General features: G+C 48.3%; 1 protein-coding gene across 1 annotated transcript in view; it reads right to left on the bottom strand.

Moving 5' to 3' along the window:
* The window catches only part of LOC135914138 (uncharacterized), a 191,044-nt gene that overhangs the window by 128,415 nt on the left and 45,134 nt on the right, over positions 1-17,495 (bottom strand). The window contains exon 3 of the mRNA XM_070528941.1: positions 16,615-16,852. Within this exon, the coding sequence (XP_070385042.1) occupies positions 16,615-16,852 (238 nt within the window). The remainder of the gene's footprint in view (positions 1-16,614; positions 16,853-17,495) is intronic.

Raw genomic sequence — 17,495 nt, 5'->3', positions numbered from 1 at the left:
CATGCTGATTCACAATAATAAAACAACTCGTTTCGAGAGACCGGCATTAATTTTCACGTTTATCTCCGAATATCAGCAAATAAAAAAAGTTGTGGCCCGCTGTACAACTTTTATTGCCGTCAATGCTGTTTGCTAAATCGTGACTGCTGACATGGCACCCGCCACTGCTAAGCATGATTTCACTGTCCAATGCTCACCCTTTCCTCTTGACAAAATATCGCTTTTAATAGCACGTTAGCTATTAGACCATCCTAAGTACGGTTGTCCAAATAAGGACACAATTTTTTGGGAGGCACAAACTCTGCGGTGCCTTTCTCAGGTGCCAAAAGACGATATGCAACAAGTATGAGGGTAAGAAAAGACAATGAAATATATTTTTCGGGGTGCCTACCAAGTTGACATTTCCAAATTCTCTGAGTTTTCGAGGTTTTCCTTGAATGCCTTTGCAAAATACCCTGAGTGATGCAGAACTATGTTTTATGTCAAGACGGGCCCCTGTCACCATATCGCCCGATAATGTCAGACTCTACTAAGCATGTCAAAAAATATAAAAAACCACTTATTCCAATTTGAATACTAAGGAGTAGTGTTTATGTTATTCAAAAAGAGAATAGAATTGAAGGGTTAGTAAAAAGCGCCTCAAATAAAATGTCTTGGAAAAATTGCAATTGGAGTCGGACATTCTCAAATATGAATAAAAATGAGATGCATGCAAAAGAAAATATTTTCGAATATGAGCTATTTCTATCAAGTGATAACAAGTTCAGTGGTATTTCGAAAACACTCTGAAGGCCTATCGGTACCCGTATTAGGTATACCGGCGCTCGTACTGTTACAGGAAATACCGGGTGCACGCGTTTTTAATAAAGGAATACATACTCTGTCCCGTGGCAATAGCCCCTTCCCCCGCTTGTTATGCTTCACTGCAATATTTTTGCGTATCCTTCACCAAGTAACATTTCTGACTCTCCGAACAGCTGACTTTCGGGAACCGGCATTATATAACGCACCGTGCTTTCCAAGCTTCTAAGCCAATCGCGAGGACCACAATGGCGGAGTCCGTGCCATTGCTGACAGCAGCGAATTCTTTAAATAAAAAACGCGGCACCCAACGGCAAGAAGCTTCACAGCGAATGGCGAAGCAGCTAGGCCTAGCGTTGACGCAGTGGAGGCTACGGCTACCCGCGGATCTTCGTGCGAGAGCGCCGGTTTGAGGTGGTGAGGTAATCAAAATGACAGCGGTGGTGGCTTGATTCATGCTGCTTCTGACCTGCGGTGACGGCAAAACGTCCGGAAAATCAGACGGCGTAGAGTTCTTGCGTAAGAAATTTCAGACGTTCCGATACATTGACTGTATGGAATGCGTGGTAGTGCCGCGAAGTCGTCCAAATTATCGAGAATTTGGAAAGTCGGTCGTTGACTGTACACATGCAACTCTTCCGGCCGACGACGGAACCTCAAAGACGATTCATTAGGATTCCGGTCTGTTACTCTAGCCAGCATTACCGAAACTTTCAACCCTTTCAATAAAATTACACCTAATTTTCCCTCACAGAGGCACAAGTTCCCTGAGTTTTCCCTGAGTTTTTCCAGACTAGTCAAGATCCCTGAGAGTTCCCGGTTTTCCCTGTTTATTTAAAGACAGCCTGCAAATTTCTGACGTGGAGATAACTGCATAATCAAGATGTCACGGCTGGCAGCAGCTGTCGCTGAATCCGCGTGCGAGTAAAGCTTTCGTCATAATTCCTCATTATGCCAATTGCACCATGATGAACTGAGAATGGTAATAGTTTGCGCATGTTTGTAGTGGATCATCTAGCGTCTTGCAAGTACAGCGATAAGATGGATACGTGCAATTGTTTATGTTTCTGCAGTGACCGTTCTCACCGGCTAGAAAGTGGTAAAATTATCCTTCAGCGGAAGACGCGCCTGCATGATTTGTAAATTACGAAAATCTTATCGTTCATTCAATCTTCTGTGTATGTCTTTCGCGAACCATGTATGATTCATGAATCGTGTATGAACCATGATTGCATGCGTAACACGCATTGTGTAGTAGTTTCTGGAAACCACGCTGGTAACAGTGATTACACTAGTTCAGCGCCGTTCTAGTTCAAGCGAAACGACGCCATTCAAAGCGTAACAGCTTGCGCTAGCCAGTCACTGTCAAAAGCGGAAGGACATTATTCTACAATATAGAAAGAGTGTCTTGCGAACGTTTTCGCTACGGCGAAATTTCGGCCTTAGAAATACGGGAGGCACTACGAAGTATTCGCTGGCAAACTTAAAACATCCTTCAGATCGCCTAGCACGATGTAGTCTCCGACTCCAGGAATTATAGATCACCATGGTGCATAAAGCTGGGAGGAAGCATTCTGACGCTGACTGCCTGTCGCGCGCCCCTATTGACCCGCAACGGCTAGGCGAACTGGACGACGATGCCTTCTTAGAAACAATAACTGCAGACGAATTCACCGGACACCAACGAACAGATCCGCAGTTACGAAACCTTGTGCAATACCTAGGGGGCAAGGCTGACGTTGTCCATAGCATATTGCGGCATGTAATGACTTCGTTTTGCTTGCTCAACAACGTCCTTGTGAAAAAAAACTCCCTAGGCAGCGCAAACTACCTTCTCGTTGTGCCAACGCCACTCCGGCTTGATGTGCTGCGCGACAACCAGACTGCCGACAGCTTGGGCTTCCCAGTACGCTCGAAAGAATACAAGAGAAATACTATTGGCCGCGCCTCGCTTCCGACGTCGCCCGCTACGTTAAGATATTGCGTGACTGCCAGCAACGCAAGACACCGCCAACAAGGTCAGGGGGATTGTTAAAGACCATCGAGCCTCCTTGTCGACCATTTCAGCAGATCAGGATGGGTTTTTGGGACTGTTTTCGATATCACCATCTGGAAACAAGCGGAACGTCGTGGCCACAGACTGTTTTACCCGCTACGCCGAAAGGAAAGTTCTACCGAAAGGAAGTGCAGCCCAAGTGCCGAAATTCTTCGTCCAGAAAATCCTGCTGCGACATGGTGCCCATAAGTCCTCATCGCCGACAGCGGAATGTTCTTCACTGCAAATGACCCAAGCCATTCAGAAATACAGCCAGACAAACCACAGGAGGACAAACACCTAGCAGCAGTAGACCAATGGTTTTACGAAGCGGCTGAACAAGATCCTCGACCACATGCTTGTATTTTACGTTGGCGTCAAGCACAAGACTTGGCATGGACGTGAGCACAAGACGTGTGAGTCCTGTCATTCGTAACCTTCGCTTACAGTATGGCGGTGCAAGAAACCATACAGATCGCGCCGTTCAAGCTGCTTTCCGGCAGGAACCCGACAACAAATATCGACGCCATGTTGCCGCACCTCACCGACAAAGAGAATTTCGACGTCGCCGCCTATCTCCAGAGCGCCGAAGAAGCCTTATAGCTCGCCAACCTGAACATCAAGAATGAGCAGAGGGCCGACAGACGGCACTAGAATCTTCAACGAAGCTACTAGAAGTACCAGTCTGGAAATCATCTTTGGGTTTTGACCCCAATACGCTGACTAAGACTCAGAGAGAAACTGTTTCGAAGCTATTTCGTACCCTACAAGATCATCCGCAGTATTGGGGCACTAAACTATGAGCTTGAGCCCGACGGCATTTCGCAATCGAAGCGGTGCTGCGTGCGACCTAAAATAGTTCAAGTTGTGTGCCTTACGCCGTTCGATTATCGCTAACGAACTTTGGAACTTTGTTTCTGTGTTGCTTTGTTACTTTACTAAGTATGCTTTTGTTTCTCGCACTCCTTTCTGTTTGTAGCATCGGAACGATGCTTTTTAAGAGGCAGGCATTAATACGTGTGCTCGTTTTTTTTTCCGGTGACACGCCGTGGTTACTCAGTGGCTATGGTCTTGGGCTGCTGAGCACGAGGTCACTGTATCGAATCCCGGCCATGGCGGCTGCATTTTGATGGAGGCGAAATGCGAAAACACCCCTGTACTTAGATTTAGGTGCACGTTAAAGAACCCAAGGTGGTAGAAATTTCCGAAGTCCTCTACTACGGCGTGCCTCATAATCAGAAAATGCTTCTGCCACGTAAAACCCCACAATTTCGTTTCCGGTGATCGCTTTTCACCGTCTAGCAAATGTTGAGCGCTATCGCTCAGCGCAAGACGCGCCTGCATGCTTTAGAACTTACGCGAATGTTATCGTTTCGGAGTTGTAGGTTCGGAAGCGTCGGGGTGATTCAAAAGAACTGTGTCCATAAAGTAGGAAGGTAGGCGACCATAAAGAAGAAAGGGAGAGAATCCCGCGGTTAACTGAGTGGCGCTATTGTAAGCATGCGTAACAAAAGGCAGGGTACAGTCTCAGTTAGTGTGGTCAATGGAGACGTACATGGCGAGCATGTCGCCGAGAGAATGGCTAAAGCTTTCAGTCATACCATTTGTTTGCAGATGATAGACACTTGTAGTTCTAAGGACAAAGTTACATTCGCGAAGGAGGGCTATTACAGCTTCGCACAGAAATGAACGACCTCGGTCACTCAGTAGCTCGTGAGGCGCACGGCGTAGAAAAACAAGGTTGCGAAGGATGAACAAGCCGACTTGACGTGCTGTGGCCACCGGGAGCGCTGAACTTTCGGTGTAGCGCGTGAGGTGGGCCACAGTGACGATGACCCAGCGGTTGCCATGTGGGGTGTACGGTAGGGGGCCGTACAAATCAATGCCGATATGGTTGAAAGGACGGGAGTGAGAAGGGAATGGTCGGAGCGGCCCTGTTATCTTGTGATGTGGGCTTTTGCGGCATTGGCACTTGGAGCACAAGTTGACGTACTGGAGAACGAAGGGGTACATTCCTCGCCATTAGTATCAAAGCCGTAGGCGTTCATACGTCTTTTGGACACCGGCATGGGCGCATTGTGGATCCGCATGAAAAGAGGCACAGACGTCGGACGTAAATGGCAAGGAATCACTAGCAACAATGTACAGCTATCAGGTAGGTAGTTGCGACGGTACAGGTGCCTTTCGCGGATGGCAAAGTGGCGAGCAGTGCCATGAGGAGAGTGGTCGGTGGTGCGTGGGGAAGGTTTGATAAATACTTTCTGCAAAAGGGTAGAGTCGTTGTGGTGTGAACCTCTCCTCTTGTCCTTTGTGTTTCTTGACTGGTTTTTTTCCTTCAAATACTCGCTGCTCATGTCGGCTCTGCTGGCATGTCGGCAAATGTAAGAGACGAAAAATCGTAGCTGGAGAGAGACGGAGTACCATGCTCGACGGGCACTGGTGAGCGCGAAAGAGCGTCGGCATCCGAATGCTTGTGGCCTGACCGGTCGACAACACGGATTCCATAGGCCTGTAGACGAAGCGTCCAACGAGCTAGGCGGCCAGATGGGTCTTTTATGACGATAACAAACACAGGGCGTAGTGATCGGTCACGACGTCAAATGAACGGCCATATATGTAAGGTCTAAATTTGGTGATCGCCCAAACAATTGCAAAACATTCTTTTTCGGTGACCGAATAGTTCGTTTCCGCTTTGGTGAGAGTTTAGCGGGCGTAAAAGCCGACGTGCTCTTCGAAGCCAGACTTACGATGGGCAAGAATAGCGCCGAGACATATTGCACTAGCTTCCGTGTGGATTTCGGTAGGAGCGTCCTGGTCAAAGTGGCCTAGAATATGTGGGGATATTGAAAGATAGCGTAATGTGGCGAACGCGCCTTCACAAGTGGTAGACCATACCGACATGCCTTAGCTGTTAGGACGCAGCTGCGTTATGGGCGCGATTATGGAAGCAAAATTACGGACGAATCGGCGAAAGTATGAACACAGGCCTGTAAAGCTACGGAGTTCATTCAGCGTAGACGGCCTGGGAAACTCGGCGACGGCACGAAGCTTTGCAGGGTCAGGAAAAGCACCATCTTTACTGACAACATGGCCTAGGATGGTAAGCCGGCGGGCGGCAAAGTGGCACTCCCCTCAAATTAAGCTGCAGTCCCGCGTGTGAAAGGCAAGTCAGGCCGCTTGCGAAGCGGGTCAGATGGAAGCCAAAGTCCTTCGAAACGAGTACAGCGTCATCCAGGCAGCAAAGACATGTGCGCCATTTGGTGCCTCTAAGAAAGTTGTCCATGAGACATTCGAAGGTGGCAGGCGCATTACAAAGGCCGAACGTCATCACGTTAAACTCATATAGACCATCTGGGGTTACAAACGCAGTTTCGGGACGGTCATCTTCATGCATAGGGACCTGCCCGTGTACTGATCGAAGGTCCAAGGATCTAATAATATATGGGGTTTTACGTGCCAAAACCACTTTATGATTATGAGGCACGCCGTAGTGGGGGACTCCGGAAATTTTGACCACCTGGGGTTCTTTAACGTGCACCTAAATCTAAGTACACGGGTGTTTTCGCATTTCGCCCCCATCGAAATGCGGCCGCCATGGCCGGGATTCGATCCCGCGACCTCGTGCTCAGCAGCCTAACACCATAGCCACTGAGCAACCGCGGCGGGTAAGGTCCAAGGAGGAACATAACTGTACTCCTTGTAAGCAGTCGAGCGTGTCGTCAATTCCGGGCAGCGGATAGACATCTTTTTGCATAATTATTGTTAAGGCACCGATAATCAACGCAAAATCTGACACTACCGTTCTTCACCAGCACAACTGAGGAGTCCCAAGGGCTGTGTGAGGGCTGAATAACGGCACGATGAAGAATGTCGGTGACGTGTTCATCAATGACGCAACGTTATGCCTGAGAAACTCGGTATGGACACTGGCGTAGGGGTGCATGAGTGCCGGTGTCAATGTGGTGAACGATGGCGGATGTGCGGCCCAAGGAAGATGGCATATGATCGAATGATATCGCAAAACGGTCGAGCAGCTCCAAGAGCTGGGTACGCTGGGCAGGCGCGAGTTCGGAGTAAATTGACAGAGGGAAAGAGGACGAATCGGCGCTGCTTAGAGGAGTAAGGCTGTCGACGAGAATCCTTAACGTATCGTCAGACAGTTGAGATAGAGTAGACGAAGTCAATGGCGTCTAACCGACCTATGCATGCGCCTCGGAAAAAAGTGGCTGTGGAAGAGAACCAACTCGTGACATAAATGGCGCTGCAAGTGATTTCGACTGCGAGAACTGCAAAAAGGAGCAGGAAATTTTTGCGAGACGTGAAGGCTTCGGAGGTCACAAACACCCTAGGGTGGTGGAAGAGGGAGCATAGCCGCAATAAAGTGGTACAAGAACAAAAGTCAAAGGAGGTATGTCAGTGTCTGCGGCGACGACCACTCGAGAAGAAGGTGGCTTGTCATGTGAGGTGTCCCACATCGGCGACAACTTAAGTTCGGCACGCGCACAGTCAACAACGGCATGGGTTATAGCAAGAAAGTCCCAACCCCCAAAAAACGTAGTGCGAACATTGTGAAAAAAAAAACGAGAAATTCGCCTACGTACAAAATGTCATGAATAAGCAAGGCGAGCTGTGCATGCTACTGAAGGTTGAATGTGTTGCGTGGTTGCGTTAGGCAGGGAGACGTCGGACAGCGGAATCGTAATCTTCTTTAATTTGCGGCACAGTTCTCCACTAAGAAGAGAAATAGCGGCTCCAGTATCAACGAGTGCTTCCACGGAAACACCTTCGATATTCACGATTATATCGTTCACAGGTAGAAATCGAGGCATTTAAGTTGTCGGCACGAGCGCAAGTTGCCTCCGGTACATCGATGGCTAATTTTCCGCTTGAACGGGTGAGGGGGCAACGATGCATAAGGGAAAGCTAAGCGCGACGTGGTGAGGGCGACCGACGTACGTTGTGCCGTAGCCACGTCTATTCGGTGAGTGCCGATCGTTGTGTGGGCGGAGATCGAGCGCGCTGGCTAAGCACATAAGTAGCCGTGATGTTCTTCGCCCACACTGGCACAGAAATCACGACGACGACAGAAGCGAGAGACATGGTCAGGTAGGCAACAGATGTAGCAGACAGGTCTGTTGTCCGGGGTGCCCCAAGGTTTAGTGCATGGCGGTGCAGGACGGGGAAAAGGTGGCGGGTTCGGGCGGGCAGCTGCACGCGCAGCGTAAAAGTCATTTGCAGCTCGACCAGTATCCGTGCCGAGCGGCATTGTTGCCGACTGCCTACGTGCAACTTCAGCATAGGTCAGAGAATATACATATGTATATATCATGAAGAGGGTTCATTACACGACCGACCGATGACGGCTAGAGCACTTCACCGAGCACAGTCTCTAAGCTCAAGCACCTGCGGCACGCCATGTTCTTTTCAATCCTGCTGCCTACGTCCATACGTTCTTCTTCATTACAATGGCATGATTACAATGGCTTGAGCCACTGGACGTGCACATCTTCGTGGTTACGACGACGCATGTCAGGCGGCGGTGTGAGCCACTCTATGAGGTAGTTGACGGGAGAAGTTCGCTGAAAAACGCGGTATGGTCCATCGCATTTAGAAAGAAGTTTTGAAGCGAGTCCTGGTGTGCGGGTCGGTACGGACAGCCAAACGAGGGTTCCCGGTAGAAAAGTTGAAGTCGAGTTGCGAGCATCGTGTTTGGGTTTTTGCCCATTCTGATCGACCGAAGTGAAGCGGCGGGCTAACTGACGACGCTCTTCAGCTTGTCTTGCGGAGTCCAAGATAGGCAGACATTCTGATGGGTATGGCTAGTAGGGCAGAATGGTATCGGTTGTATGAGAAGGAAGACGGCCATAAAGAAGATAGAAGCAGGAGAAACCGGTAGTGGCTTGCGTTGCGGTATTGTAGGCGTAGGTGACGAACAGAGGAACTAGGTCCCAATCGGAGTGGTCGGATACGATTTACACAGCGAGGATGTCACCAAGGGTGCGATTAAAGCGTTCCGTAGCATCACTGCTTTGCGGGTGATAGGCGGTGCATGTGCGATCAACAATAGCGCATTCAGCCAGCAATGTTTCAACGACTTCAGACAGGAAGACGCAGCGTCGGTCGCTGAAGAGTTCACGAGGGCCTCCATGACGAAGCACAAAGCGGTGCAGTATCAAAGTGGCGATTGCCTGCACTGTAGCAGCTGGGACGGCAGCAGTCTCTGCACAGCGTGTTATGTGGTCCATGACAACTATAATCTACCGCTTGCCGGACGTAGACAAAGGAAGTGCACCATATAAATCAACGCCGACACGATCAAAAGGTTGAGAAGTGCATGATAGCGGTTGTAGTTCAACGGCTGAGAGGTGCGATGGAGATTTCCGTAGCTGACATTCCCGGCAAGAGCAGATGATGTTCTGGACGAGGGTGTACATTCGCCGCCAGTACTAGCGGTGGCGAAGTCGCTCATACGTCTTGAAAAGGCCGGCGTGACCACACAGGGGATCCGAGTGGAAAGAGGAACGGATCAATAACAGAAGCGTTTGTGATGTCATTGACATTCAGATTAAAGGTGTGAAATGCGTCGTGGATTTATATGCGCCTGTATTAATGCATGTCTACAATGTCTGCCTTTATTCCAGTGTATTCCCACGTCAGGTGCAAACTGCAGAAGTATTGGCTTTATTCAAGAAAGAGATAAGAAATTGTTGACGAATTATAGACCAATTTCTATTCTCCCGGCATTTTCGAAAGGTTTAGAAAAAATTATTTTTCAACGCATTTCTGGTTTCCTCGAAAGCAAAAATTTTTTAAACAATTGCTAGTTTGCCTTTCATAAAAATAGGTCTCCTCAACTTGCACTGCTTCAGCAAAAAGAATTTATTATAGATAATTTTGACAAAGGCCCTCTTACTCTAGGCACTTTTATAGACTTTAGCAAAGCCTTCGATTGTATTAACCACGAGCTTCTCTTATATAAAATGAATCGCTATGATATTCGTGGAATCGCTTTAGACTTCATTAGGTCATATCTGTGCCATAAATGCCAATTTGTAAATATAATAACATGTCATCCCAAGTAAAACCTGTCTATACTTGCGTTCCGCAGAGTAGCATTTTAGGCCCTCTCCTCTTTGATATCTTTATTAATGATATTTATAATGTAGATTTGCCCACCAAGTTTATTTTATATGCGAATGATGCAACCGCGTTGTTTCCTTCAAGTAATGCTGTAACACTGCTTACAGTTGCGAATTGCGCGCTCAAAATTGTATGTACTTGGTCTGTCCAAAATGGGTTGAAAATCAACACAGGAAAAACTAAAGCAATTTTGTTTCATGTCAAGAATCAGAATGCTCTCCTGAGGGATGACATTAAACTTGGCTCTGCGAAAATCATGCTCGTGAATTCCATTAAAGCCTTAGGTGTTTTCTTTGATCATTACATGTCTTGGAACTGTCATGCTAATTTTCTAACAAACAAGCTTTCTCAAGTTTCATGTCTTCTTTTCACTATTAAACAAATTCCACAGAAGGTAAAACTTATGCTCTATAACTCGTTGATTTTTTTGCCACCTAAATTACGGCTGCCTGATTTGGGGCACAACATCTGCCACTAATATTAATCGTATTTTTCGTCTGCAAAAGAGAGCTATTCGTGTTGTATGCAAAGTACCATTTCACTTCCCAACTAATTTGTTATTTAAAGTCCCAAAGATGCTTAAAGCTCCTGATCTCTTCAATTCTCGCTTAGGGTTAACATACGTAAGGAGTGCCACAAAAATATTAACCACGCCAGGTCTATAGCCAACCTGACACGATATAGAAGGTATTATGCTACAAGATTTCCGGAGTATTGGTTTGTGCCATACACACGTACCAACTATGGGAAAGAAAAGTTTCATGCACTTTACCGCAATCATTAAATAAGTTAACGTCGATGGTATTGGTATTTTTTTTTTGCAGAAAAACAAGTTAATAAATTACTTTGGTGCCTATTAGCCCTTATAAGCCTATTAGTAGGCTTCTGTTTATTGAGGTATGTATTTTTTTCTATTGCGATCTGGTGTAGGAACACTTGTATGAGAGTGTTTATTGCTTTTGTTTTGTTTCTCTCTTACCTTAACTTTTTTCCATGTGTTGGTTTCGGCTGCTGCTGTCACGAGAAGGTTTAAGGACTAGTCAAGTTGCTCTTTTGTAACTTTTTTTCTTATATCCTCCATAAAATTGTATATTTATGGAAATAAATTCATTCATTCATTCATTCATTCATTCACCTCTTTCTTCAAGGCTCTCGGGTGACGATTAACCACGTACATCCCTCTGGTGCGTAGTTGCGTCGTTACAGGAGCTGATAACAGATCGCAAAATGAGGATCTTGGCACCAAAGTGTTCGAGAGGCTGAAACTGATGAGGTATCTGAGAGAAGGTAGAAGAGGGATGCAATCCAGGTGTCACTGTTTTGTTTGGCAGCAATAGTGTCAAACGCGCGCCCACAGCGGAACTCACGAGTGGCCGCTAGCGATAGTGGTGAGGGAGAAAGAGCGTTAGCGTCGGAATTCTTCCGTCCGGAACCGTACACGTCGCCTATGTCGTACTCCTGGATTCGCAGGACCCAGCGAACGAGGCGGCCAGGTTGCTTTTTTAAATTAGAAAGTCAACACAGCGCATGGTGGTCGGTCACCACGTCAAAAGAGCAGCCAAATAAATAAGGGCGAAACTTGCGAAGCGCCCATACGGCGAAGCACTGCTTTTCCGTAACGCTGCAAATGCCCTCCGCCTTGGTCAGCGTGCGGCTCACATAAGCCACGACGTATTCTGCCTGACCAAGATGACGGTGTACGAGAATAGCACCTAGGCCTACACCACTCGCGTCGGTATGTACTTCAGCAGCAGTTTGAGGGTCAAAATGGTGGGAGAATATGTGGCGTCGTGTGAAGACGGCGCAAGGTGGTGAGCACATGGTTGCAGCAGGGGACCACGATGAAAAGTCTTTGGTGCCACGTAGCAGCTGCGTGAGGGGAGACAGTATCGATGCAATATTTCCAACGAAGCGCCGGAAGTAAGAGCATAAGCCGATGAAACTGCGAAGTGCTTTCACCGTAGGGTTAGAAAACACTGAGACGACCCGCAATTTTTCGGGATCCGAAAGAATGCCATCCTTGGACACAACGTGGCCGATTATCGTCCACTTGCGCGCGGCAATGCGACATGTCTTGAGATTAAGTTGCAGACCAGCATTGGTTAAGCAACTCATTAGGTGCTAAAGTAGGTAGCGCAGGCATGTTGCGAAATTAGGGTCGAACACCACGATGTCGTCAAGGTAACATAGACATATCTTCCATTTAAGGCCGCGCAATACGTTATCCATCATTATTTCGAATGTTGTAGGCGCGTTGCAAAGTGCGAAAGGCATGACGGTGAACTCATGTAGGCCATGTGGTGAAACAAAAGCAGTTTTTGTGCGACCAGCCGCCGCCATCGGGACTTGCCAGTAGCCCGACCGCAAGTCCAATGAAGAGAGGAACTCGGCTCCTTGTAAGCAGTCCAGATCATCATCAATGCGCAGCAATCGGTAAACATATTTTAGCGTGATCTTGTTTAGGCATCTAAAATACACACAGGAGCGTATGGAACCGTCTTTATTTGTGACAACTACCACAGGAGAAGCCCATGGGCTTTGCGAAAGTTCAATCACATCTCGATTGAGCATGTCGTCGACCTGGTCGACAATGACGTGGCGTTCTGCAGCGGATACGCAATACGGACGTTGGCACAGCGGGGAATGGGAGCCAGTACCGATGTGATGCTCTACTGTTCATGTGCGGCCTAAGAATTCTTATGCGATGTCGAAAGAAGTTCGGAAGTACTACAAAATGCTCAGAAGCTTGAGTCGTTCCGAGGGTGCCAGATCCTCGGTGACGAATGGGCTGAAAACATCCGTAGACGTTGGATCAGGAGCAGAGAGAGCACTCAGGTCAAGGACGGCCGTAGGGGACGCCTCGTCAGGGACGGATACAATCTGCATAGAATCGACGCTCTCGATGTGGCCAAGGAATTCGTGACGAAGCAATGCAAGCGGGGATGAAAGCGTGTTATAACCGGACATTGTACTGAAACTGGCGGCTAGGTCGAGAGTGGCAAAAGGCAAAGGCAGGGCTTTTCGGGCAACGAAGAGATCGGACGGCGTGAAGGAGACTGTTCCATCGTAGATGGCACCCCATGAGTCTGGTACAAGTGCTGACGAACATGGAGGTATATTGGTGTCTTCCTTGACACGTTTAGCAGAAGAATGAGGATCAATGACGGTGAGGTCACTCAGCAGGTGCATTCAACCTCAGCGCGAGCGCAGCCGATTATAGTTTTGTGGAAAGAGAGAAAATCCACTTCCTAGAATAATTGCCTGAGAGCACGATGAGAAAACTACAAATTCTATAGTGTACATAACGCCTTGAATCAGGACATGGGCTGTACAGGCTGGGGTTGGTTGGGGCGGTTGAGCGCTTGCAGTCCAAAGTGACAATCCATAAAGAGGCGTCGTTACCTTAGGAAGCGATTGGCAAAATCTGGTATTCATAACGGAAACAGCTGCGCCGGTATCAAAAACAGCGTCTGTAGCGACACCTTTCACAAAGACTTCAATAACATTAGCAGGTAACCAACGAGGAATTCGGCATTTCGAAAATTGCGCGCTTGTTGCCTCGCGAACTACGTCGTCTAGTATTCCTCGTGGTTATAGACGGGTGCATCGGTGAAAGCGACTGGCGACGTGGGGATGGCGAGCGGCGATGGTCGAAAAGAGGACAATCAGTCAGAGTACGAGATGGCGGTGGGTCGGATGAAGCGTAATTTGTATTGAGCGGATGACGAGACGCCCGGCGATCATTGAGGATAGTTTGCACCCGGCGGCAGAACCTTGCGACGTGTCAGGGATACCTACATGCAAAGCACGTAGGCCGATTATTGTGCGTGCGCCACGGGTTGGCAACAGGAGGGCCGGCCCAGGAGATGGGAGGAGAATGGTTGTATCGGAGAACGCACGGGCTGCTGAAATGGTTGTATCGGCTGTTGGCGTGGCCACTTAGCTACCGGAGCATAAGATAGCGGAGCGGCCACACGCGGCTGCTTGGGAGCAACTGGTAGTGCGTCAGCGAGTTCTCCTCGAATGACGTTGCGCAGAGCAGATGGGAAAGAACTAGCCGGCACCTGGGAGAATGGTACCAGGCACAGCTGTAGTGCAACTCCTTGGCGGACAAAAGCCTTGATCTGCGTTATCAGCGACGCCTAGTCAGTACCAATGGCCAGACTGGAGATCGATGCATCGCGTGCAGGAGGAGGCTTTGTCAAAGCTCGCTGTTTGCGTAGCTCGGCGTAGATCCGACAGAGGGTGATAACGTCGGCAGCAGTGTCCTGGTTCCTCGCCCGTAGCATTTGGAAAGCCGTCATCATCAATTCCTTTAATGATGTCCTTATTCCAGTCCGCTTTTGGCATAGTGGCATTGACGCATTTACATAGATCGGCAACGTCCTCTATGTAACTGATGAATGTTTCACCCGTGTCATGTGCGCGGGTGCGCAAAGGCTGTTCGGCTCGGAGTTTGCGGACGGCGGGACGGTTAAATACATCTGTAAAACCGCCTTGAACGTAGACCACGTTCGGAAATCCGCCTCATGGTTTTTGAACCATTAGCCACGCCCGCGAGATAAAAAACGACCTTGGTTAGCTTGGTCGAGTTATCGCGTTTGTTATGAGTGCTTACCCGCTCGTACGACGCAAGCCAATCTTCAACGTCATTGTCGTTCGTCCGGCTGAAGATGGAAGGTGGTATGCGGCAGCGGGATTCTCGCGCATAGCTCCAGCGCAGAGAACAGGCGGCGACGGGAGCGTCTGCTGCTCGTCGTCTAGCATGGTGGCAGGTAGCGTGCGAGCGCGGAGTCCCAGGATGGCAGAGGCGAAAGTGATCCCCAGCCCACCACCAATTATAAATTGGGTTTAATACACGACGGACCAATGACGGGTAGAGCGCAGTCTCACCGAGCAGTCTCTAAGCTCGAGCGTCTGCGGCGCGTGTTGGCAATCCTGCTGCCTACGCCCATACGTTCTTCATTGTAACATATATATATATATATATATATATATATACTTGCTCGTTACACTTGGTCCTTAGTAAGGGCTGTGGTCTCTGCCCGTCTCTTCGTCTTGTCGCCTAGCGCAGTTTTCGGCTTAGGGCTCATTCACACCGGCGACTGAAAGTGGTCGCAAAGCGACCAGTCGCAAATGGTCGCAAACGGTCGCTTTTCTTGAAAAGCGACCATCTTGGGCCAGTCGCTCTCCGCGCGATTTTTCAGTCGCGCGACCGTGGTCGCAAAACTGATAAACCAATCAGCGGCGCACCGGATGTGATCTTTCATGTGTCTACATCCGGCCTCCTTCCACGTCGCGGCAAATTCCGCGTAGATTCCGAGAGTTCTCGCTGAGAATGTCATTCTCTGCGATTGCGACTTGCGGGTCGCGCTCAGCTGGGCTTCGCGGTGTGAACACGAGTCGCCTTCGGTCGCTTTTTGATCTCGAGTCGCAAATGGTCGCGCGACCTCCTCGAGTCGCCGGTGTAAATGAGCCATAAGTATACAGCACACAAGCACGCGCGGTGTCCGCGCTGATTGTGAAACTTTGCCGAGGGTAATTCCCACTAACCGCGTGTCTCTCTTAGCGAACGCTTAAGCGGAAACTTCGGGCAACGTTTTACGAAATTTATTTGACCTAGTAGCCACTGTTTGGCTTAGGGTCTACCTATAGAATCGTTTAGGGACATGACATTTTTTTCTCAATTTCGACGAGCTGAGGCTCTTACAAGTGACCGAAAAATGCTGCCGGCGCAGCCTGCGATTACTGGACATGCCGGATCGCCGAATGTTTCATCAGCTGTAAACACGCAGCTTTCGCGATCGAGTAGGGACACGCCGAAGTACGCTGCGCGCGAAAATTCGCCGATGCGCGCGCCCGGCATTAGATCACCGAACGCGATTATTACTATTACAAATTCATTTTTCCAAATTATTGACTACCAAGTAGAGGGCGTGGCTCTTACACGGGTGGGGCCCTTACAGCCTTCCGTATAGTGTGTACATGGCGAGGCAAATAATTCAATATGTTTTGTCGCTTCTCGCTTTGAGGAAGTATACTTGTAAGCAGTGGCAGCTACGTTTTTATTCTAGTTACACATACGCTCTACTGTAAACTGAATCCTTTTGAAAATATTTTACGTTTAGTCAAATGAAACGGCGTTTTATATATTCGGATATTTTACTTCCTAAATTCATTACTATATAAATGTGTGCAGCTATATTGAAGTCAAATTTCCAGTGTTAGCAGAAGTGTTTCACACACCAGTACCTATTTTATTGAACATTCAAACAGACAGCTGCAACTGGAACCTTCTTTATGTATGAAATACACCATTTGACAAAGTTCGATATATTTATTGTTATATGAATGCAGAAATAAAATGCAGATACACATGGAGCGCCTTACCGTATACGTTGTGATTTTATGTGGCGAACCCTTCCCTTTAGGTAAAGTGAACGTATTTTCTCCGAGTATACATGGAATACCACGAGTAATTGTGGCGCATATTATTGCAAATGCAGTTTCGTTGTATATACTAGGTCAGATTGTCAACGTTTTCAGTTCCTTTAGTTCATTATTTTAGTAATACTGCTAGTCGAGTCATTACAGGAAACAATAAAGGAATTCAATAAAGGGTGGAGGCGCATGCTTACGTGAACGCGAAAGAGGCACCATACAGGGTCTTCTGAGCGTGATACGCCTGGTCTACGAAGTGCCGTGAGCTCGGTTCTAGATTGGCGTAGCCATCGCCCAGGATGTTCATGTCGTCCTTGTAGAAAGACTCGTAGAACAAAACGTCGCAGAGGCCGTCAGGCGGCAGCGCTGACGCTTCGGGACGTAGCATGTTCGAGACGGTGCAGACCAATGTGTCTGGAGGTGCCTGTAACGCCACTGTCGGCAATGGAAAATGTATTTATTCACTTATTTTTTATATTTATTGCATACTGCTAGCTTAAAATGTAAGGCTGTTGCAGGGTTGGGACACAAATACAACAATTATAGTGGTTTCATACATGGTTGAGTTTGTGTTGGGAATTCGAAATATGGTGAACAAGAAATAAGGGCCATGCAGACGCTTTCCTGGTTGTCAGGTTAATGCAAACGATTCGCTTACACAAAGGGATTGATAATTTGCAGCGGTGGCGTAGAGGTAGAACACCCGCCTCGCGTGCAAGAGGTCCGTGGTTCGAATCCCGGTGCCGGCAATTTTCCACCGGATTAAAAAAAATCCCCGTTTTGATAAAATTGCATAAACAGGCCTGGAGTGTGGCCTGATCCCTGTGACCAGAACCGGTAACGCACTCCCTCACCAGAGCAAGATCGGCCACCCTGGTGCAGTACTTGGCCACAACCTCCTATATGAACAACACATTCAAACCCCGGCCCTCAGTCCCCAGCAGCCGCGAAGCAACTGACCATGGCGGCGGTCAGACCTGCGACGCTGCAGAGGGTGCTAAGAATCACTGGCTTCGGACTAGCCGCCATTGGAATATGAACCTGGCAACGTTTAACGCTAGAACGTTATCTAGTGAGG

The sequence above is a fragment of the Dermacentor albipictus genome, unplaced genomic scaffold, assembly GCF_038994185.2.
Source record: "Dermacentor albipictus isolate Rhodes 1998 colony unplaced genomic scaffold, USDA_Dalb.pri_finalv2 scaffold_15, whole genome shotgun sequence".
Lineage (NCBI taxonomy): Eukaryota > Metazoa > Arthropoda > Arachnida > Ixodida > Ixodidae > Dermacentor > Dermacentor albipictus.
Note: the sequence above shows the minus strand (reverse complement) of the source record. Positions and strands in the feature narration are given on the sequence as shown.